We start from the raw sequence: 22,779 nt of genomic DNA on the forward strand, positions 1-22,779 counted from the left end.
TATTATTCATTACAAGGAGGGCAGCTGTTTTAATCCAAACTATTGACTGTGTGGACCTGGACGGTCTGTGTGGGACCTTTGGATGTGTAGGAAACGTTTCTTTCATTAACATTAGTGTTGGAGCTATTTCCATCATTTTACTTTATGTCATTTATTTTTTTTTATTAAGGGCAATGCCATGTGATTATGTAATATTCTTATTTTATTTTAGCACTCATTTTGATAGTTTAGATTAGATCAGATTAGATTAGAAAATCTTTATTGTCCCCAAGGGGATATTTGTGTGGCAACAGCAGTCCACACATCCTATACATACAAGCAATACACACAACAACAAACACAAGTTCGCAAATCAATTCAAGTACGTATCCATATAACTTAACCCCCGTGGATGACATCATTCTTCCTGTGCATGAGACCAAGGTGAGGTCCTACAGCGTGTTTAAAAACCCAACAGCTGAGGGCAGAAATGATCTCGGTTTGATCTGGCCCTCCTAGTATAAGTGAACCTCCTCCCTGTTAGTAAAAAGGGGAAAAAAGGGGGTGGTGAGGATGGCCTTTGCCTTCTGAGTGGCTCTCACTTGATAGAGATGGCCAAGATTATTCAGATTAGTGCCAACAATCTTTCAGCAGACTTTGACGATGTAATCTAACCTGTTTTTGTTGAAAATGCTGAGGATACCAAACCAAGAGGTCATTGTTAAAGTTTGATTGTTGTGCTCCTGGATGGGCAGGTAACGGTGGACACCGGGAGAAACTGCAGATTTTCCTGGACATTTAAAAAGTGTTTGATCCTGTACGATCCGCTCTCCCCCCTGCGCCGTGTCCGGTTTGATTTTCAGTCTTGATTTTAGTAAATTGACGAGGTCTATCTTCCACTGCAGTGAGATTCTAACGAAATCCTGTTGTTCTGTCTGGAGATTCATTTATGAGTGAAGTCACAGCGCCGCGCTTCTGTTGATGAGGGGACACGCTCAGAGATTCTGCCGCACTGGGATCACTGCTGGTGTCCAATAAACTCAGCCCCAACACTATTCATCAGGATTTAACCAACCAGTCAACTCAGACCTGATGGTTCAGTTACTTTAGTCGCTAATATTACCGTTAGCATGCTAACACAGTAAAGTGATGAAGTTCTCAAGAAATGTTAGCATCTCTCTTACTTTTGGGTTCATCCTGTACAGATGTGTGTTAAAGTTTGAGCTTGTCTCTTTCCTTGATCCTACCTGACAGACAAGTCTCTCTGTCCATTTGGGAGATTTTTCCTCTGAGACAGCCCCTCTTACTTGTGGTGTTCCTCAGGGGTCTGTTTTGGGCCCTATCCTGTTCTCGTTGTATATGCTGCCCCTGGGATCTATTTTCCAGAAACATGGCGTCTCATTTCATTGTTATGCTGATGATGTGCAAATTTATATGCCGTTCAGCTTAAAGAGGAATGGATCCCTGCAGTCCTTGTTCAACTGAAAGATGTAAAGTTATGGCTGAGCCTATATTTTCTGCACCTTAATGAGGAAAAGACTGAGGTCATTGTATTTGGACGGCCCCAACAGTTCGATGGGAGCACTCTCGGCCCTCTCGCAGCAAATATTCCCTCACCGTAAAGAGCCTTGGAGTTCATTTTGACAGTGCCTTCAAATTTGGGAAACAAATCTCTTCTGTGGTTCAGTCCAGCTTCTTCAAGCTGAGACTCATAGCGAAGGTGAAGGCCTATCTCCCTCCTAAGGATCTAGAGAGAGTTGTACACGCCTTTATTACGGCTAGGCTTGATTATTGTAATTCTTTGTATGTGGGCTTAGACATAGCGTCTATTCAGCGCCTGCAGCTTGTACAAAATGCGGCAGCTCGCCTCCTGACTGGCAGGAAACAGAGGGAGCACATCACACCTGTGCTGCGTGCTCTCCACTGGCTCCCAGTCCGTCACAGGATTGATTTTAAGATTGCACTTTTAACGTACAAGGCCCTAAATGGGTTAGCACCGTCCTACTTGGCTGATCTTCTCCATGCTCACAACCCAACCCGAGCACTGAGGTCAACAAACCAGCTGCTCCTGGATGTGCCTAAAAGTCGCCTTAAGAGGACAGTAATATCCTGTTATGTTGTTTATTGTTGTGTTCATGTACTTTGTACTTTTTATCTTGTAAAGCACTTTGGCCAACACTGGTTGTTTTTAAATGTGCTATATAAATAAAGTTGACTTGATGGGTCTCTTAAATCTCCAACATGTCTCTCTGCTCTCTCTGCATTTCCTGTGAAGTAGCTTTGTTTAATCCTGGCAGACGTCACGTGAACATGCATGCAGGCGAACGCTCGTGCCCGCCCTCGCTCTGAACGGAATACATTTTATGAAACATACAAAATCTAACATGAACATTAAAACAGTCTGTATCAATATATAAGCCTGAGTCCTCCTCTCTGTCATCAGAGTCCTTATGCAGTCAAAGCTCGAGTCCGATCCCAAGTCTGAGTCATCTGTGCTCGAGTCCAAGTCCGAGTCACTAGTCCTGAAAAACGGGACTCGAGTCCGAGTCCTGGACTCGAGTACTACAACTCTGCTCTCTGATGATAAAAACAAATGAAGAAATGCACCAAAAAGAAAAACATGATCACTGTAAGACGAATAGGGACTGAAGGAGTCTGGAGTATTCTGTCTGAAGACTTCCTCTCCATCAGCGAGAGTCTCGTTTGCAGAAGAAGAAAACGTCTCGGCTGATTTGAGAGCGAATAAAAAAAACAACAAGAAGTCAAACACTCCAGGAAAGGTTAGAGAGGTTTCACTCGCTCACAGCTCCGGACCTCATTACAGCCAGGCGGGAGGCTGCTGCACCCTGCTCCATGTCAGACGGCTAATTGCACTTACAGAGGGCACACACACACACACACACTGACACAAACACACACACACACACACTACAAACAATATAAATATGTCAACAGGTTGTGCTCAATCACAGCTGGTGCTCACTCCTGTAAGCAAACAAATTGTTAGGCTAGTTAGCCCCTCTCTCTCCCCCTGTGTGTGTGTGTGTGTGTGTGTGTGTGTGTGTGTGTGTGTGTGTGTGTGTGTGTGTAAGCAGTATATAGGGTTTGTAATATTAATTGCATGGCGTCTTATTTGAGTTTGACACTTGGAGGGGGTTTATTAATTATTAAACGACCACTGTACCCCACTCAGCGGAGAGCATTCCTCACCCACACACACACACACACACACACACACACACACACTTATATGCACACACAAGCACACACACTCATGTACGTGATGAGGGACTTAAGAGCATATTTACACAAACAAACTGCATTTACATGCAGCGAGAAAAGATGCAGCTTCATGCAGAAACATAATGTTACAAACCTATAGAAGATAATTAATGTGCATATCTCACACACTCGGCATAGCTTTGTAAAGAGCGTGCACACATGCATAAACACACACACACACCATCCAGAAACGAGGGAATGAAACCCCAAATCAAAGAGGAATGTCACATGTTAATGCCTGTGTGCATTTTTAATGGTGTTTCCATTAAGTCCTCACCGGCCCTCCAGCAGGCCGACAACAGACAACGAAAACTACTTTCTCTCTCTCTCTCTCTGTGTGTGTGTGTGTGTGTGTGTGTGTGTGTGTGTGTGTGTGTGTGTGTGTGTGTGTGTGTGTGTGTGTGTGTGTGTGTGCGTGTGCGTGTGCGTGCGCGCTAAAGGCAATTAAATGAGAAATATTCATAAGACTCAGTGTTTTGATTTGAAGTTCACTGAGCAGTAAATTTGAGGCGGATGCTTTTACCCAGCGTCCTGCAGCGTGATGTCACTTCCTGTTCGGTTTCTATCACTGATCTGACTCATTTTTTAAAATGAGAAGTGCCATAAGCAGCCAATCTGACAAGCTACAACATCAGTTAATATGCATGATACATGAGTTTGTCCGCAAAAACAGAAGACTTGAACTCAACACTGCCCCCTAAGATCTCTGGTGGTGCTGCAACGTTTAATCTGTATCTGTACGCTTCCATAAAACGTGAATAAACATTTGACATTAGCATCATTTCTGCTATTTTTGTGTCATTAAAATGTTAAACTAGCCTTCCATAAGAGCTCTCTGGTGTTTGCATGGACGGTTCATTATACAAGAGAGAGGTGAAGTCGATTGGTCAGCTGATGAATGCACTGGAAGCACAATCCTGCAGAGACGCCATCATTGGGACGATGTGACTGATGGAGAACAGAAACCTGATTAATCCTGATCATGTGTTTGATACAGATCCTAAGCCGGACACAAACACAGCAGACATGTCAGCACCCCTCCTCCTGCTTAACACGAGGAATGTAGCTGGGTCCTGGTCTCAGTCTGCTGGCCTCCATCCAGACGCTTCCATTAACCGGTGACAGAGAGAGAGCGGGGATGATTTAATCCAACACACCCTCATCTCCTCTCTAATTCAGCTGAAGCCCTGACCTCCATCCCTCCATCCATCCATCCATCTATCCATCTATCCATCCAGACCCTCTCCCTCCTCTCCAACTCTCATCTATACATCCCATCCTCCGCCTCAACCTCCACCCCCACTTGGGTAGCAGGGGTGAGGGGCGAGGGTGGAGGATGAGGAAGGGAGGAGGAGGCGGAGGAGGAGGGGGATCAAAGTCATCCTGTCGTTTGTTTCCCACTGCCCTACTTTCCTCTGCTGCACCGCTCTAACACATTAGACCATGTGGGCCACTGGCCTACAGCTCCAGCGTGTGTGTGTGTGTATGTGTGTGTGTGTGTGTGTGTGTGTGTATACAGTGCATATATACTGTATATAACACACAGTATATAGAGGATGCATGTGTGTGTGTGAGCGACAAAGATTGCAGCGCTCCAGTGTGGGTATGTGTGTGTGCACCAGCATGGTTAGAGGCGTAGATGTGTGTGTTACTCTGTGTGTGTGTGTGTGTGTGTGTGTGTGTGTGTGTGTGTGTGTGTGTGTGTGTGTGTGTGTGTGTGTGTGTGTGTGTTACTGTCCCTGAGGGGAGAGTGAGGCATGCAAGGAGGTAAACTCTGCTCTCCTCCTCTCCGTCTTTATTGACTGGCTGTATTCCTGTCTTTTTTTTCCTGACTGTTCACCTGACAGCGTCTCTGCCTGCCTGCTGCCTACACGCTCACCTGCTCTCCTGTTTGTTTACCTGCTGAGAGGATGTCTGCCCGGCTGTGTGAACACTTTCCTGATGCCTGTGACATTGAAAAATAAACATCACACTTACTGAAGTCCCAGAATCAGGGAGCAGTTTGCAGCGCTGTCTTCTAACTGGACCTCTCTGCAGCTCGGTGGTGCATCTCTGTTTCTTTAAATCTAATATTTGATCAGAGGCTGTTAAATCAATCATTTCATTGTTTTGCTGATGACGTACAAATCTATCTGCCTTTAAAAACAAATGATCAGATATGTTTTGAGTTGTGATTTGAAATGGGGGGAAAGAATCTGTGTTTCTGAGTTGAGGTGGTCATGAGTTCCAGAGACGGGGAGCAGAGCGGCTGAATGCTCGGCTCCCCATAGTGGTGAGACGGGCGGAGGGGACAGACAGGTGTATGGAGGAAGAGGATCTGAGGGAGCGGGAGGGAGTGGGAACATGGAGGAGGTCGGACAGATATGGGGGCGCGAGGTTGTGGATGGTCTTGAACTGAATACTGAACTGAACAGGGAGCCAGTGGAGCTGTTGGAGGACAGGAGTGATGTGGTGGATGGAGGGGGTTCGGGTAATGATACGGGCAGCTGAATTCTGGACCAGTTGGAGTTTATGGAGGGATTTGTGAGGGAGGCCGAAGAGGAGAGAGTTGCAGTAGTCCAGCCGGGAAGTGACAAGGCTGTGGACAAGGATGGCGGCAGTGTGATGTTCGATCTTGGATGGAAGTGAACTTTCTCTCCATGAACAAAAACAAAACAGAGATTATTTTATTTGGCCAACAAAATCTGATGGATTGCTCTGATAGCACCATTGGCACCTTTAAGTTGTACTGTCACCCTTTTGCAAGGAACCTCTGTGTTACTTTGGACAGTGACTTTAAGTTTGACAGGCAGATAAGCTCCACTGTTAAAACAAGCTTCTTTCAGCTGAGACTATTAACGAAAGCGAAGCCTTATCTTCCCAGAAATGATTTAGAGAGAGTTATTCACACCTTTGTTACTTCACGCTTGGATTACTGTAACTCTTTGTCTGTTGGTCTTTAACAGTCAGCATTGCGGCGTCTACAAGTCGTCCAAAATGCAGCCGCCCGCCTGCTGACTGGAAAGAAACGGCGGGATCACATCAGTCCTGTCCTTGAGTCTTTGCACTGGTTGCCTGTTAACTTTAGGATCCAGTTCAAGGTGTCATTAATTGTCTTTAAGTGTTAAAATGGTCTGGCACCGTCTTATTTATCAGACCTTGTACAGCCTCACAGTACTACCAGAGCACTGAGGTCATCAAACCAGCTGCTCCTGGCAGTACCTCGGTCCAGACTCTCTACTCGGGGGGACAGAGCCTTCTCAGTGGCATCAGCAGCCTACCTTTCCAGGTTAGAGCTGCACAGTCTGTGGATCACTTTAAAACACTCCTAAAAACCTATCTTTTCTTCTTGGCGTTCAGACCCAGATAAACAAGAATCCTTGGCTTTTTATTTTTTACTCTTTTATTTCCTGAATTGAGCTCTGACTGTTCTTTTATTGTTTTTTTTATTGTTATGTTGTGTATGATTATATTGTATTTTAATATCTGCACAGCACTTTGGTCAACTGAGGTTGTTTTAAATGTGCTCTATACAGGGATGGAGGAGGGGAGGGTGAGAGTCCACTAATCTGTTTGACCCTCTCTCTCCTCTGCTAGAGAAAGAAAGGGGGACTAGTTGTCTGTAATATAAGGAGTCGCAGACAATGTCAAGCTCAGTGTCAGCAGATCAATATATCGGCCTTTTTTATCCCCCGCCATTTTGTTCTCCGTGTGTGCGTGAGCTCCTCGTTCCTTGAAAACATCAACCCCATCCTCCCTCTCCGCTTCCCCCTCTCTCTCTCCAGTTTACCCCCCATGGAGAGGACCTGTGATGTCAGCTCCATCTCCCAACAAGCCCTCTTTATCACTTCGCCTTTTCTGCAGAACAAGAGGCTCCGGTGGAGGAGAGGAGGCCTGGGCTCTCTGCGGGGCCGCGCAGCAGACAGGAGGAGCCTCTCAGGCGGGCGGGTCAGCGGCTCAGAGGGGATGGAGTTTGGATGTGTGGTCGTCTCTCTGAAGCCTCAGAGGGGGATGAGAGGATGCTCGGCGGGCTGGATTTGAGAGGCGGTGGAGGAGCCACTTCTAGAGATCTCGGCCCCCTTGGAGCCCCCCAGAGATGTGGAGAGGCGTGGAGTGCGCACTCACACACACTTTCACACACATGTGCGCTCACACAGCCGCCTTCAGACAGCAGAAGAATATGAGCGCGGTGGAATGAGTCTGTGGTGAGTGTGAGCGGATCTGGTGACCCGGCCAGAATGAGTTCTGTCCAAGGTTGGATCCTGCAGCATTAGAGGAATAAATTCACAGTGACAGCTGGAGTCAAGGTTAGTGTTACTGCAACGGTTCACCACTAACACTTCATCCTCCTCCTCCTCCTGCTGCTGGAGGAGGAAAATTATATCTTCAACAGGAAAGGCTTCAAGCTACGAGACGAGGAACAATCATTCTCCTGGAGACGCTTCAGGGATTGATTGTTTCGACCAATCACATCGACCAGAGAGGGGTCACAGAGACCCTAAAGAAGGTTTCTAAGACTTCAGATATCTGCAGAATGATGAGCAGGGATGTATCAGTCCTTCAGGAAACACAAGAAAATCAAGAGACGGCTCATATCAGTGAGATGAAAATGAACATGATTAACTGTTTTAGACAGCAGGGGGCGCTCTCTGCATCGGACCTCTCTTTTCAGACGCCTCTTATGTCTGGGGAAGACGTGGCGGCAGCAGCAGGCGACGATGTTGCTGTTGAGGATGCACCACAAGCTATCTCCCCCAGGTATACCTGCAGCCTGGCAAAAGATATCTGACTTCTACTTTAATGTTTTCATTTACAGAAGATCTCTTTTCATCGTGAGAGAGGGAGAAGTAACGGACAATGTTAAAAAAAACCACACAGAGGACTTTATGTCTCTTCAGGCGGCGTTAATAAATCCAACATTTTTCACCCTTAAATGTTGTTTCAGCTGTTTTTATTCCCTGTGTTTCTTTACAAGCTATCAGAAGTCCCTCTTGTGTCCTTTCAAAATAAAAGCATGTGAGTTGTTACACTTAAAGTTATATTTTCAGGCATTTTGGCCTTTAAAGGTGACATATCATGCAAAATGGACTTTTTAATGGTCCTCTACCTGAAATCTGTGTCCCTGTCTACAAACCCCCTGAAAAGTAAAAGAATCCATTCTGCCCCTGTTCTGATTTCTCCACCTTTCTGTAAACTGAAAACAACGCCATCCGGTCTGTAACAGGAAGTCAGAGCTCGGAGCTTGTTCAGCCCATAGACTGTATAAAATACAACTCAACCCCTCCTCCGTTTTTCATTCCCTGCACACATGTGTGCTAACAAGGAGCTTAGGAGGGAGGCATGCTAGTTGTAGGCTGTCTTAATAAACACAAAGGTCGGTTTTACTCCCCACGTCTGCAGATTTGAAGATCTGGAGGATGATTTTTAGTTTTCATGGATAAGTGCTAGCGCTAGTTAGCATAGCCACATAGCTACATGTTGGTAGCTGTGTACCAAGACACACGTCGACATACTGACAAATAAAACAAGAAACACTAAATCTGTGACCAATGGTTCAGAAAGGTCCTGCTGCAGGCGCCTCTCCGTCAGGATCAGATTCTGGATCAGATTCAGAGGGTTGAAGTAACGCGGGTCTGTGAGCAGCTAACATGTAAACATTAGATCAACGTGCTGGAGAGCCGAGGCCACACCCACTTCCTGAGGGGGCGTGGTCAGAGAGCTCATTCTCATTTAAAGGCACAGACACAGAAAACAGCCTGTTCTGAGCAGGGCTGAAGAAGAGGGGTTTACAGGCAGACCAAAATCTGATTTCAAAGTGTTTTTTCGATCATAAACTTTAAAGACATGTTTTGGGGACCTCTTAGACCAATATATGTTGATGAAAAAGAGCAGAATATGTCACCTTTAATGGATAGGACAGCTGAAGAGAGATGGATAATGTGGGGAGCAGAGAGTGGGGGAAGGCATGCAGCGACCGTCCAGTGGACCACAGCCCCATACGTGGGGTGCTTGGACCACTAGGTCACCAGCACCCCTAGTTGTTAAATTTAAAAAAGTTAAATAACCTCAAAGCAAAATAAAAGCATCACAAATGAGTCTCCGTTTCGGTATCGTCACATCTTTAAAGTCAGCGTGATGTCGTGGTCGGCTCAGAGTTGCAGTGTGAAGTATGGAGCAGCATCCAGCTAAAAGTGGAGTATAAAGAAACACACTGTTACCGGCTAACTGCTCAATCTAATCTAATCTAATCTGATCCAATTAAACAGCTCGGCCATGGATTGTTCCTTTAAATACGGCTTTACAACGTGTTCCACTGCATCGTTTTTCAAGAGCATCACAGAGACGCAGAAGTCTTCTGTTTTTAAAAATCAAACATCGGTTGGATGTGAAAAGGAGACTCTAGTGGAGAACTCAGCTCCTGGTGAGAAAGCTTGATAACAATAAAACATAAGAAACGGAGGAGGGGGAATCTGTTAATGTTGATTTAAAGCTTCCCTGTTCCTCCATAAAACCCACATCCATCAAAGCGTTCAGCTCCCTGACGGTTAACCAGTCTGAGTCTGGTGATTTTTCAACCCCCGGTCTGCAGGTGAGTACCCGGCTCAGGGTCAGATCCAGTTTACTTTGACAGCTTTTCCTGGAAAGTCCACTAATCTTGTGGTTCGGACACGTGCTCCCTCAGACGGTGGAGGCCTTTTGATGCAACTTTCAACAGCGGCGTTCCCTCCACTCATCAGATGGCCCTGAGCCACACGTTCTCAAACTGCCACTCTGAAGCATCATACAGTAAAAGCTTTGCACTTCAGCTGTCACTCTCCGGTTAAGTGGAGGGGGAGAGAAGAAAAAGCGAGGTGGCGGTCAGAGGCTCTTAAAAGTGATTTACTAGCTGCCTCTGAGCTGGACATAGGCGTGTGTGTGTGTGAGTCTGAGTGTGTGTGTGAGTGAGTCTGAGTGTGTGTGTGAGTGAGTCTGAGTGTGTGTGTGTGTCTCGACCATCTGCTCTGGTGAAATGAGCTGCTACTCCAGTTAAATGCCCTGACAGCTTGCTGGTTGGGAAAAACACCCACCTGATTTTAACTCCCAGAGTTACATCAACCACAAGCTCTCTGGCTGAGTCCTCCAACCTGAGCGGCTGCGGCAGCAGGAAGAGAAGAAGAAGAAGAAGAAGCGGCGTCTCCATCCCTGCTGCTGCTGCTGCTGCTGATGCTGCTGCTGAGAGTTCCCCACAGCGCACAGAGCTTGGAGGGGCTTTCAGCTCCAGGAGAACGAAGCAGTGGAAGTTAAAAACATTGCAGCACCGACTTTAAGAGCACGGACTTCACACAGGTATTAATAAGGTCTCATAGCAACAGGAGAAGACTTGACTTCCACTCATGAACACCTTTCAGAGGGAACATGACGAAGAGAGCACGGCACTGAGGAGATCTCACTCTCATTCAGTGTGTTTGTGAAAGCAATGAGAGCTGGGAAATATGGATAAAGTTTGATTTTATATGTGGATTCATATCAAATTATCACAACCTAATGTTAGATAAGACAAGATAATAATTAATGATCAAAGAGGGGAAATTTGGTTGTTGCAGGAACAAGGGTAGAAAAATAAATAAGAATTATAATAAATAAAAAAAAATGAAATGAATAATAAATCAAATAAATATACAATATGCTTTCTTTTTAAATATATGATAAATAAAGAAAAAATTAATAAATACAAAAATTTTAAAAATAAGAAATAAAATAAATAATCACTATAAAAAAATATACATGATAAATAAATAAAAAATATATCTATAAAAAAATCAAATACAAAAACATATAAATACTAAAGGACTGATATGTGAAATTTTAACTTACTCTGTGTTATCTATTTTATTTAATATAATTATTCTGTTTTATTATTTTTTTCCTATCTATTTATTATCATTATCATGTTATTTTATTATTTATTTATTTATCTATCTTTTTCTATAACTTCCATTTTATTTATTTTTTTCATAGTTGTTGAATTGCCTTGTAGAGGGTGATGGGTGGGAAAGGGAATTGACATTCAGATGCGACTATTGATGTTAATTCTATATCTTTTATACCTTATGTTGTGTATCACACTGTCGGTCTGAAATGTTTAAAATCTTCTATAAATAAGTTTAAAAAAAATACATATAAATACTATATTTAAAGGTGACATATCACGCTTTTTTCATCAACATATATTGGTCTAAGAGGTCCCCAAAACATGTCTTTAAAGTTTATGCTCAAAAAAACACTTTGAGATCAGATTTTGGTCTGCCTGAAAAACCCTCTTCTTCAGTCCTCCTCAGAACAGTCTGTTTTCCCTCTGACCACGCCCCCTCAGGAAGTGGGCGTGGCCTTGGCTCTCCAGCACGTTGATCTAATGTTTACATGTTGGCTGAATATACACGGCTGCTCACAGACCCGCGTTACTTCAACCCTCTGAATCTGATCCAGAATCTGATCCTGATGGAGAGGCGCCTGCAGCAGGACCTTTCTGAACCATTGGTCACAGATTTAGTGTTTCTTGTTGTTTTATTTATCAGCATGTCGACGTGTGTCTTGGTACACAGCTACCAACATGTAGCTATGTAGCTATGCTAACTAGCGCTAGCACTTATCCATGAAAACTAAAAATCATCCTCTAGATCTTCAAATCTGCAGACGTGGGGAGTCAAACCGACCTCTGTGTTTATTAAGACAGCCTACAACTAGCATGCCTCCCTCCTAAGCTCCTTGTTAGCACACGTGTGTGCAGGTAATGAAAAACGGAGGAGGGGTTGAGTTGTATTTTATACAGTCTATGGGCTGAACAAGCTCCGAGCTCTGACTTCCTGTTACAGACCGGATGGCGTTGTGACGTATGAAAAACACTGAAAACTGAAACGGCTGGTTTCACACACATTTACAGAAAGGTGGAGAAATCAGAACAGGGGCAGAATGGAGTCTTTTCATTCTCGGGGGGTTTGTAGACAGGGACACAGATTTCAGGGAGAGAACCGTTAAAAAGTCCATTTTGCATGATATGTCACCTTTAAAATCTTCTATAAATAAGTTTTAAAAAATACATATAAATACTATATTTAAAGGTTTATGCACATGTCACATGTGGTATAAATATTTATAAATCAAACAAGCAGTTTGGAAAATAACAATTTAAAGAAGAAACAGGGGGACGCCTATAAAATGTAGTTCATCCATTAAAAGTTGATCACATTAAACATATAAGTGGTTTCATGATATTTCATGAAGATAATAATAATAATAATAATGCATTTTATTTATAAAAGCACTTTAAAAGGTTCTCCAACGGCTTTACAGTAAAATACAATTATACAATAGGAAAGCAAAGAAAAGCAAGGCAGCAAAATAAAACAAAACAAGAAAAAAATCAATCAATTCTAGTTTAAAAGCCTTTGTAAAAAGGTGTGTTTTGAGTCCGGATTTGAATTTGGTGAGTGAGGGAGAGAATCTGAGGTGTTGGGGGAGAGAGTTCCAGAGGGTGGGGGCAGCGACAGAGAAGGCCCTGTCCCCCCAGGGTCGGTGCTTGGGTTTGGTGAGAGGGGTGAGGAGGTTGGCGTTGGTGGAGCGGAGGTTGCGGGAGGGATTATATGGCTGCAGAAGGTCGGTGAGGTAGGAGGGAGCTAGGTTATGGAGGGCTTTATAGGTGATGAGTAGGATCTTGTACTGTATTCTGAAGGGGATGGGAAGCCAATGGAGGTTCTGGAGGACTGGGGTGATGTGGTCTCTGGAGCGGGTATGAGTGAGGAGGCGTGCAGCTGAGTTTTGTAAGTATTGTAATTTGTTGAGGAGGGTGTTGGGTGTAAGATAATTATGAGTTTTTCTCTGAAGACACATTATGTGGACCAAATCTTCCTCAGGTTAAAAATGTTAATTCTCAAAGACTGAGCTCTGATTTTAAATCAGTGGTATGCATGTTTAGTCGCCTAAATGATTCAACATTATCACTAGAATATCTGGTTGATTAAATGAATTATTGAAATATTATAATAAAGCAGTATTCACGCCACAAGCTTGACTCTAATGTTTCCTCCATCACAAACACTTCACGGTGAGGAAAAAGAGGCTCAGCTTCCTCGGATCAGGAGAGCACTTCAGCTCCTGTGAAGAACCTCTGCTGGTTCTATATGAACTGTAGGGAACAGGCTGACCTTTAATGACAACAAGGCTGCACACGCTCTCAGACCTACTGTACACACACACTCAGCTGGGCTCCTACATCCCTCCACCTTCCCATGATGCTCTCCTCTCCAACCATGTCATCTGCTGCCAGATTCTCCTCCCCCAGCAGGCATCGCTCTTCTGCTCCACCACAACAACAGAAACCTCTAACTGGAAACCTTTCCCTAAAGAGAAACATAAATTGTGAGTTTTCTAACATTTAGTCTGCACCCCGTATCGCTGGATCCATGTTTTATAACCGAGCACTGAAGGACTGTGCAGCTTTCCCTCACGTTAAACCGTGCAAGTGACAGAAGAAGAGTCCAAATCACAGAGCGCAAGCCTAAAGGTTAAATGCACCACAAACTGCACCGCAAAGCAAAGAGTCACCCTGCAGAAAAGTGCTGTTTGCATGAATTTAAATGAGCCATGATGCAGTCACTTGGGACAGAAATGACCCTCATTAAGAAAAACACACTCTGGATGACCCAAAAAGAAGGTCTCCCAAAAACTACAAATGTTCTAATCAGGATTTACTGCAAAATCCACACATCAGAGAGTCACATTACATTCAGCAATGTGCAGCTTCTATGAAGACGTGTAGCTCCGTCTTTGTAGCACCAACTGTACGGCGTTTGAGATCCACTCCCTGCAAACCAAACCACACACACTCTCTCCAGCCCCCCTCTGCTGATCACTTGCTGTCTTAAATTGAGGAGTCTTTTCAATCAAAGCAGCACTCCAGGGTTTATTGACTCGACAGTTTGCCTCTGTTTTCTTTCTGCTCAGACCCTAATGAGGCAGAAAGGCTTTAAAGAGCAGAGCGGCTAAACTGGTCCGCCTCGATTTGTATCAAGCTTTGCACAGTGAAGATATCTCCTTCTTCTTCTGTGTAAAATACAGTTACACAATATAAAACCTCTCTCTGTGTTTTACTCTGGTGTTTAGTGTAAAGGACTGTATTTAGAGGATGCAGCTTGCTTTTGAGATGACCATAGAGGTGTTAAAGTGCGTCTTATACACGTGATTTAACGGTGAAGCAGTTCAAGGATCATTCTATTGACTTCATGATACACCGACAAGAAGTGTAGTTATCTCCATGTGTAGATGTAGGCTCCATCAGGATGAGAGCGCACAGTGCAGCTCTGTGCAGCATGAGAGTGAGGATGCCGACAGCTCCAATGAGACGCAAAACAAGAGCACACTGGGGCGCTGGTGGCCTAGCGGTCTAAGCGCCCCACATACAGAGGCTATAGTCCTCGTCGCAGGGGTTGCTGGTTCGATTCCCGGCCGGTCAACCATTTCCTGCATGTCATCCCCCACTCTCTGCTCCCCACATTTCCTGTCTCTCTTCAGCTGTCCTCTCAAATAAAGGCAAAAGGCCAAAAATATAACTTTAAAAAAAAAAACAAGAGCACACTTAGCAGCTGTTTTTTTCACAACACCTATCAACTCTTGGCACCGCCTGGATATCTTCATGCTGATGACAATAAGAGAGTTTATAAGAGAGTAGGGCTGGGCTTTAAGTAGTTGCCATCCAACGTTAAACAGACGAAGAAGACTGCTTTGAACAGCCAATCATGTCGCAGAGTGAGAGGTAGGCGGGGCTTAAAGACATTTGGAGCACAGAGACAACTTCTGCTGTGCATGTCAGTCACATTTAAAGGTACAGTGTGTAGAATTTAGAGGGACAGACTATGTTGAATTTGAAAATAATATTTGTACGCATGTTTACATTTTTGTTAACTTAGAATGAGGCTTCATAGCAACAAAGGAGAGGGTCCCCTTCCATGGAGGCCGCCATGTTTCTACAGCAGCATTGAATTGACAAACTAGTAACATTTGCATTTCTAAATTTAGTAAGTGGTTGTGAAAAAAGCACCAGTTGGTAGACAGAGAAGAAGAAGATTTACACACTGTGCCTTTCATGCCCATTGCAACTGTAGGACAACTGAACACTGAAGAACTGGGATGCATTCACTGCACTGTGGGAAATGATATTACTCTGCCTGTAACCCTCAATAATCTTAAAGGGGAACAAAACTCTATAAACTGATACACAGAACACAATTTGATACATCTTTGTTGTAAAATTATATCTAATTATTCAAATTACCTCAACCTGAGAAAAATAAGAATCTACAAACTTCAACTTCACAAAAGAGCTACTTCCTGTTAGCACCGTTAGAAACCAGAGATACAAGAAGCTTATCAGAGAACTAAATCCAGATACAAGCTAACAGACCGTCCTCAACTGTCACTCAGGAGCAGAAATCTGACTTTAAATTCAAAATGAATTAATCATTTGATATTCATCCTGATTACATCTTTTGCAATATCGCCCAGCTCTAGATTTGATTTAACATAAAAGACAGTATCGCACATGAAGCCACCTGTTGTATTCTACTGAACCCCGTCAGGAGTTATTACCTGGTTATTAAACAGACATGAAACAATAACATCCTCTACTTTGCCCTCCGACTCTTTCTTTCCTCCTCGTCTTATTTCATCAGAGGAGGAAGAGGAGGAGGAGGAGGAGGAGGTGGAGGAGGAAGAGGAGGAGGAGGAGGAGGAGGAGGAGGAGAGAGGAGGAGGAGGAGGAGGAGGAGGAGGAGGAGGAGGAGAGAGGAGGAGGAGAGAGGAGGAGGAGGAAGAGGAGGAGGAGGAGGAGGAAGAGGACGAGGAGGAGGAGGAAGAGGACGTGGAGGAGGAGGAGGAGGAGGAGGAGGAGAGAGGAGGAGAGAAGAGGAGGAAGAGGACGAGGAGGAGGAGGAGGAGGAGGAGGAGGAGGAGGAGGAGAAGAAAGGAGGAGGAGGAGGAGAGAGGAGGAGGAGGAGGAGGAGGAGGAGGAAGAGGAGGAGGAGGAGGAGGAGGAGGACGAGGAGGAGGAGGAAGAGGACGTGGAGGAGGAGGAGGAGGAGGAGAGAGGAGGAAGAGGACGAGGAGGAGAGAAGAGGAGGAGGAGGAGGAGAAGAGAGGAGGAGGAGGAGGAGAGAGGAGGAGGAGGAGGAGAGAGGAGGAGGAGAGAGGAGGAGGAGGAGAGAGGAGGAGGAGGAGGAGAGAGGAGGAGGAGAGAGGAGGAGGAGGAGAGAGGAGGAGGAGGAGGAGGAGGAGGAGGAGGAGAGAGGAGGAGGAGGAGGAGGAGGAGGAGAGAGGAGGAGGAGAGAAGAGGAGGAAGAGGAGAGAAGAGGAGGAGGAGGAGAGAGGAGGAGGAGGAGAGAGGAGGAGGAAGAGGACGAGAAGGAGGAGGAGGAGGAGGAGGAGGAGAGAGGAGGAGGAGGAGGACGAGGAGGAGGAGGAGGAGGAGGAGAGAAGAGGAGGAGGAGGAAGAGGAGGAGGAGAGAGGAGGAGGAGGAGGAGAGAGGAGGAGAGAGGAAGATCTTGATGGAGATCGGTTGCAGCACTTACTCCCGCTTGGCACTCTGCTGTCAACCCTGCTCATATCAACACACACACACACACACACACACACACACACACACACACACACACACACACACACACACACACACCTGGGCTCCTCTCACTGTACACTTATGCTCCATTGTCTTGGCTCAGTAACAACACAACAATGAAGATGACGACTAAGTTCTGGTTGTAGTACAGTGCACTATAGTGCCATTGAAATATGCATGGGCAAGGTCACACACACACACACACACACACACACACACACACACACACACACACACACACACACACACACACACACACACACTTGTTACAGTAGAAGGTAATTGGTGTATTCTTGCAGCGTTGTGAAACAATACGGCTGCCTTCCTTCACAGAGAGCGCTCCTCGCTGCAGGAAGCCTTTTAGTGCAGCGAGGGAGAGAGAGAGGGAGTTAAGAGGAAATTCTGTGTGTGTGTGTGTGTGTGTGTGTGTGATTGGGGGATTTGAGCGACAAGCAGGTAGAACATTAAGCAGGAAGGGGAGAGAAACAAACAGAAAAAAGAGTGACAGAAGAGAAAAAGGAACAAGAGAAAGGAGCAGAGCAGGGGTCTCCATCCCGACCTGGTTAATATCTGACTCACCCTCCACAGTCACATCCTTTAAATTCATGACGGCCTGTTATTGCTGTTTTACCAAAGGATCACAAAGACACACACACACACACACACATGAGCAGACACACACAATCTGTTTCTATCTAGCCGTCCTGGAAGACGTCCTTAAAGTGCAGCGATGTTCCAGGGATGCCAGATGAAGTGTGAAGCTGGAAACAACGGCAGGGAGAGAGACGGTGACGGGGAGACAGAAACTAACAGGAGAGGGTGAAGAAACAGACACCTGAAGGATCTGAGAGAGTGTGCTGTCAGTCACAGTTTGTGTCCACACGTCACACAGCTGGTGTGGAAAATCTACAGTTGTTTTAAAAATACAACGTGGAAGCCGAGGAACGGAAACTGAGATGTAATTTCATTTGACTGGACTAGATTCAGTGCAGGTTAACCAGAGGACGCTTTCTGATTGATGCTTTGTCTTACACTACAATGGGAAGTGTTGGCTACTTAATCATTACATCCAAGCTGCAACCTTCAGTTTGGAAAAAAGAAGGAGCTGCAGTTCCTCTAGTGTCCACTTGAGGCTGGGCTCACATCGTACTTCCACTAGATCCGTGTCAGGTCCGTCCACTGCAGTCCGGCTCCATGCTCTCTTGTCCATCAACACCCACTGGTTGTGTTTTCAGAACGCAGCACGGAGCAGGACCGCCGGACAGCTGGAGTCATGTGACCGAGGTTTTCCCTGCAGTGATCCCTGAATCAAGGATTCTCCTCCTCCTCCTCTCCTCATCCATGTTGTCTTTCTGGTCCTCTGAAAACCTCTGACCTGTTGACTCCAGGCCTGGCTCCGCTCATCATGACTTTGGTTTGTTGTTGTAGTTAAGTGAAATACGATCTGGTGAGAACACAGAGTGTTTTATTCTGAAAATTAACCGGATGTTTTCATTTTGTTTTGGTGAAACCTGACTTCCTGTCCCGCTCCATCTGCTCTGTTGAGATTGATGCGTCGTGCTCCGGCATCCGGGAAACATAGAAGTCTTGTGTATCTGATCCGGAGGACTCAGACCTGCCGGATCAGAGACGAGCCGGAACGCAACAGAGTGGATCCAGTGGAAGTTAACACATTAGACTAGAATATAAACCGATCAGATCTGATGCTGTGATGGACCGGAGACCGATCTGGTGGAAGTTAGCTTTTAGAGATCTAATACTCTCAATTCAATTATAATAAGCAGACTCAAGGGACGTCAAGTCAAAGCTTTTTATTGCTCCATCTGTCCCATTAAAGTTACTAACCATAGACCTTTCTGGAGTCCCTGAGCTCCCTTGTCTCGTAGGTTCCTCTGGATCTCTGCTGCTGTGGACGTGCCAGACTCCAGCTGCTACAACTACTACTATCCATCTCCCCACTATCATCTCTCTCTCTCTTGTCTTGCTTCTCTGATCCAGAGGTCTCCAACCTGCTGGATCAGAGACGCAGCTGGAACGCAACAGAGTGGATCCAGTGGAAGTTAACACATTAGACTAGAATAGAAACCGATCAGATCCGGTGCTGTGACGGCTCGGACACGGACCAGACACAGATCTGGTGGGACTTTTTCACAAGTTGTTGCATGCACCCTTTCACAAACACACACACACACACACATTCACACACTGTCAGTCTGTCAGTCTACCACTTGTAATATAAAGGTGACAATATCGGTGTAATCTATGTTCAGATTGAAACTCTTTCAAAGTAAAAGCTGGATCTATAATCAGACACACAGACACCGTGTGATTACGAAGAGCTGTGATTGGTCTGTTTGTGTTGTCCTCTAAGAGCGTCTCAGATCAATGAGAGTAAATCCATCAACAAGGCAGATAAAGAAAGGTTCACAATCTGCTTCTTCTTTACAAACCACAAACATGAAGCACATCCTTTCTGCTCTGCACAATATCTGCTCTCCATCGCAGCGAGTGAAAACACAGGAACATTACACTCCAACAGAGTGAAGGACGATTCAAACAGAGGTAACTCATTGTAAGAGTCGCATCATCACTTCCAGCACGGCGTGTTTATAACTTTCAAACACACAAACCAAAGCTGAGCGAACAAAGCTTCTGTTCTCCTTACCGTCGTCCTCCTTGCTGTGTGCGTTCTGCGGACTGTGGCGCATCCTCTCTCCTCGGCTCGGCGGCGGGCTCAGGTCGGACGCTGCTCCCAGATCAGCTGCTAGCCATGTGGGCTCGCTCATCTCGGCCTCCTCCTCGCTGCTCAGTGAACTGTCATCCTGAACACCGGAGACAAAACAGAGAGTTTCATTAGTTAAAGTCATGAACTACATCTTTATAAATCAAACTCAGTGTCACTCGACTGGTGTGTGTAGAGATGTTGAATTATGCAATCAAATGAAACTAGCAGCCTCCTTATGTGAGGCGTTTATAATAATAATAATAATAATACATTTAATTTAAAAGCGCCTTTCAAAGCACTCAAGGTCACTTTACAGACAGATTAAAACACAATAAATAAAAACAACAGGATAAAATAAATAAAAACAAGCAAAGTAACACCAAGTTAAAAATGAAGCAGTGGAAATGAAGCAGGGAATGCAGTTTGAAACAGATGGGTTTGGAGTTTTGATTTGAAGAGGGGTAGTGAGTCAGAGTTTCGGATGTCTGGTGGGAGTGAGTTCCAGAGTTGGGGAGCAGAGCGACTGAAAGCTCTGCTCCCCATGGTGCTGAGACGGGCAGGGGGCACAGAGAGGTGGAGGGAGGAGGAAGACCTGAGGGAGCGAGAGGGGGTGACGATGTGGAGGAGATCAGACAGATACGGGGGGGTGTTAGAATAATTGTCCACTCTGTATATAGGATTATCATACTGTCTAAATCATACTGTTTTAATCATACTGTCTTTCTCATACTGTCTGAAATGTTTTTATAAGGAGAAGTTCATTTGCAGATGAAACCAGTTTGAACTGTTCTGGATAATGATGTTTTTCATAACTATGCTGTATAATCTACTTCATGTTCTTTGAAGTTTGAGTTTAAGCAGGAGTATCCAAGGACGAGTCAAATGAAGGAGGGCAGTGTGCCCCGTGATGGACCGTACCTGCACAACACATACACATATAGTAATGACTAAGCAATGTTAGTGTGTGTGTGAGAAGCCTCAAAACCCCTCCCTTTATGCTTACTCGCCACTATTGTAACTAGGGCGTTCCTATTCCAATAAAAAGAAAGGTTTGCAAGAGAAGGATCAGAGTTTAGGGAAGAGTGTAAACCTTCTCTTGCTCTCCTTGCAAGTATCTTACATGCTAACTGATGTCTCTTGTTTGATTCTTTGTTGATAGATGTGTCTTTGAACCTGACAGGGGGAGAGGTTGTGGACGGCCTTGAATGTGTACAGGAGGATTTTGAAATTGATTCTGAGTTTGACCGGGAGACAGTGGAGCTGCTGGAGGACGGGGGTGATGTGGTGAAAGGAGGGGGTTCTGGTGATGATGCGGGCTGCAGAGTTTTGGACCAGCTGAAGTTTATGGAGGGATTTGTGAGGGACACCGAAGAGGAGTGAATTACAGTAATGGATACGGGAGGGGAGGAGACTGAGGACCAGGATAGCAGTGGTGTGAGGGGTGAGAGAGGGGCGGAGACGGTTGATGTTGCGGAGATGGAAGTATGCAGACCGGGTTATGTTATTGATGTGAAAGTGAGCTGTCGAGGATGACACCCAGACTCTTAACCTGGGGGAGGGGGACACTGTTGAACTGTCGATGGAGAGGGAGAAACTGTCGGCTTTGGATGAGGTGGATTTGGTGCCTATAAGGAGGAGTTCTGTTTTATTGCTGTTAAGTTGAAGGAAGTTGGAGGTGAACCAGGACTTGATCTCAGAGAGGCAGAGGGTGAGGGAGGAGGGTAGGAGAGTGGAGTCGGGCTTACTGGAGATGTAGAGCTGGGTGTTTTCCACGAAGCAGTGGAAGTGTATGTCGAATTTGCGGAAGATATTGCCGAGTGGGAGAAGGTAGGTGATGAAGAGGAGGGGCCCCAGGACAGAACCCTGGGGCACACCTGAAGTGATGGGGGAGGGTTGTGAGGTGAAGGATTTGAGTTGGATGAACTGAGGGTATCAGGTATTGATCCACACAGGAATCCTCTCTGTTCAACAGTTAAAGGTTCTCATATCAGGAGGATTATTTTATCCACTCAGCAGCAAAAATGTGGAGACTTTGGACCATAAACACAGAAACTTATAAAGACAGGGGAAACAAAGAGAGGAGGATCTGATGCTTTTAACACTGGACCACAGTTTGAAACATTACAGGATCAAAAGGATGAAAAGAAGAAACACATGTTTGGGGATTTTGCTTCATGAACCAACAAAACAGGCTGCTGGTTTTATGGAGAATGTGCCGGATCAAAGTATGTCCTCTACACGGCCTGTTTCTGTCTTCAACAGACTCAGATTGTTTATTATTTTAACTTCCTGGGACTTTTTGACCCAAAAACCTGAAAAAAAAATGCAGAGGTTTCAAACTCCTGGAACTTTTCTTCCCTTTAGCTTTTAAATTGAAAGTTTGGATCAGATCGGATCTGGCCATCGATATTTAGATACATGAAGGAGTCTCTGCACACTAAGCTGAGCAGATATCATTGGGCAGATTGACACGTTTGTTCATGGCACTGCTTTGATATATATATTTATATATACGCCTGTGTTTAATGCATATTGTGCAGACACAGTCGCATTGTAAGCTGTCATTTAAATGTTAAACATGCAGTGTTTTTAAAAGTTAACTTAAGACAAACCTTTTTAATTTGGCTTCTAACTTGGAGTAATTTTCTTTTAGCACGAGACTGCATTATTAACATTATGATGATGTTTTAGCATCATTTGTTGACTTTAATTTTATTCTATCTCATATTATATTTTATTTGTATTTTTCTGATATTTATCTGATTTTATTTCATTGATTTAATTATAATGATTTACTGGTATTTATCTGATATTTATCTAATTGTATTTTATTAATTTAATTTTAATTATTTGATTTTATTTTTTCTGGTATTATCCGATTTTTTTTGTATTTACTGTTTTATTTTTATTCTTTAAAATATTTAATATTATTTTCCTCTATCTTGTTTTAAGCCTTGTAGTCAAGTCAGTCCAGAATTCAACTCTGTGATTATTGATGCCAGGGGCTGCAACACAAGTAAACACATAAGACTCTGAGATATGCAGAAGCCTGGGACAGGTCAGAGGTCAAACTGAGCGGGTTGTTTGTCCAGCAGTGAGGCTGAAGGAGGAAGAGAGCGTTAACCAGTGTCTCTTAAACTCAAAGTCTGCCTGGAGGTAACGGCTGAG

At 44.7% G+C, this 22,779-nt stretch overlaps 1 protein-coding gene across 1 annotated transcript in view; it reads right to left on the bottom strand.

Annotated features, from left to right (window-relative positions):
* Positions 1–19,453: 19,453 nt before the first annotated feature.
* LOC117820945 (nucleolar protein 4-like) overlaps positions 19,454–22,779 on the bottom strand; it is a 66,466-nt gene continuing 63,140 nt past the window's right edge. Inside the window, exon 3 of the mRNA XM_034694898.1 lies at positions 19,454–19,708. Within this exon, the coding sequence (XP_034550789.1) occupies positions 19,454–19,708 (255 nt within the window). The remainder of the gene's footprint in view (positions 19,709–22,779) is intronic.

This window comes from Notolabrus celidotus, chromosome 11 (genome assembly GCF_009762535.1).
Source record: "Notolabrus celidotus isolate fNotCel1 chromosome 11, fNotCel1.pri, whole genome shotgun sequence".
Classification (NCBI taxonomy): domain Eukaryota; kingdom Metazoa; phylum Chordata; class Actinopteri; order Labriformes; family Labridae; genus Notolabrus; species Notolabrus celidotus.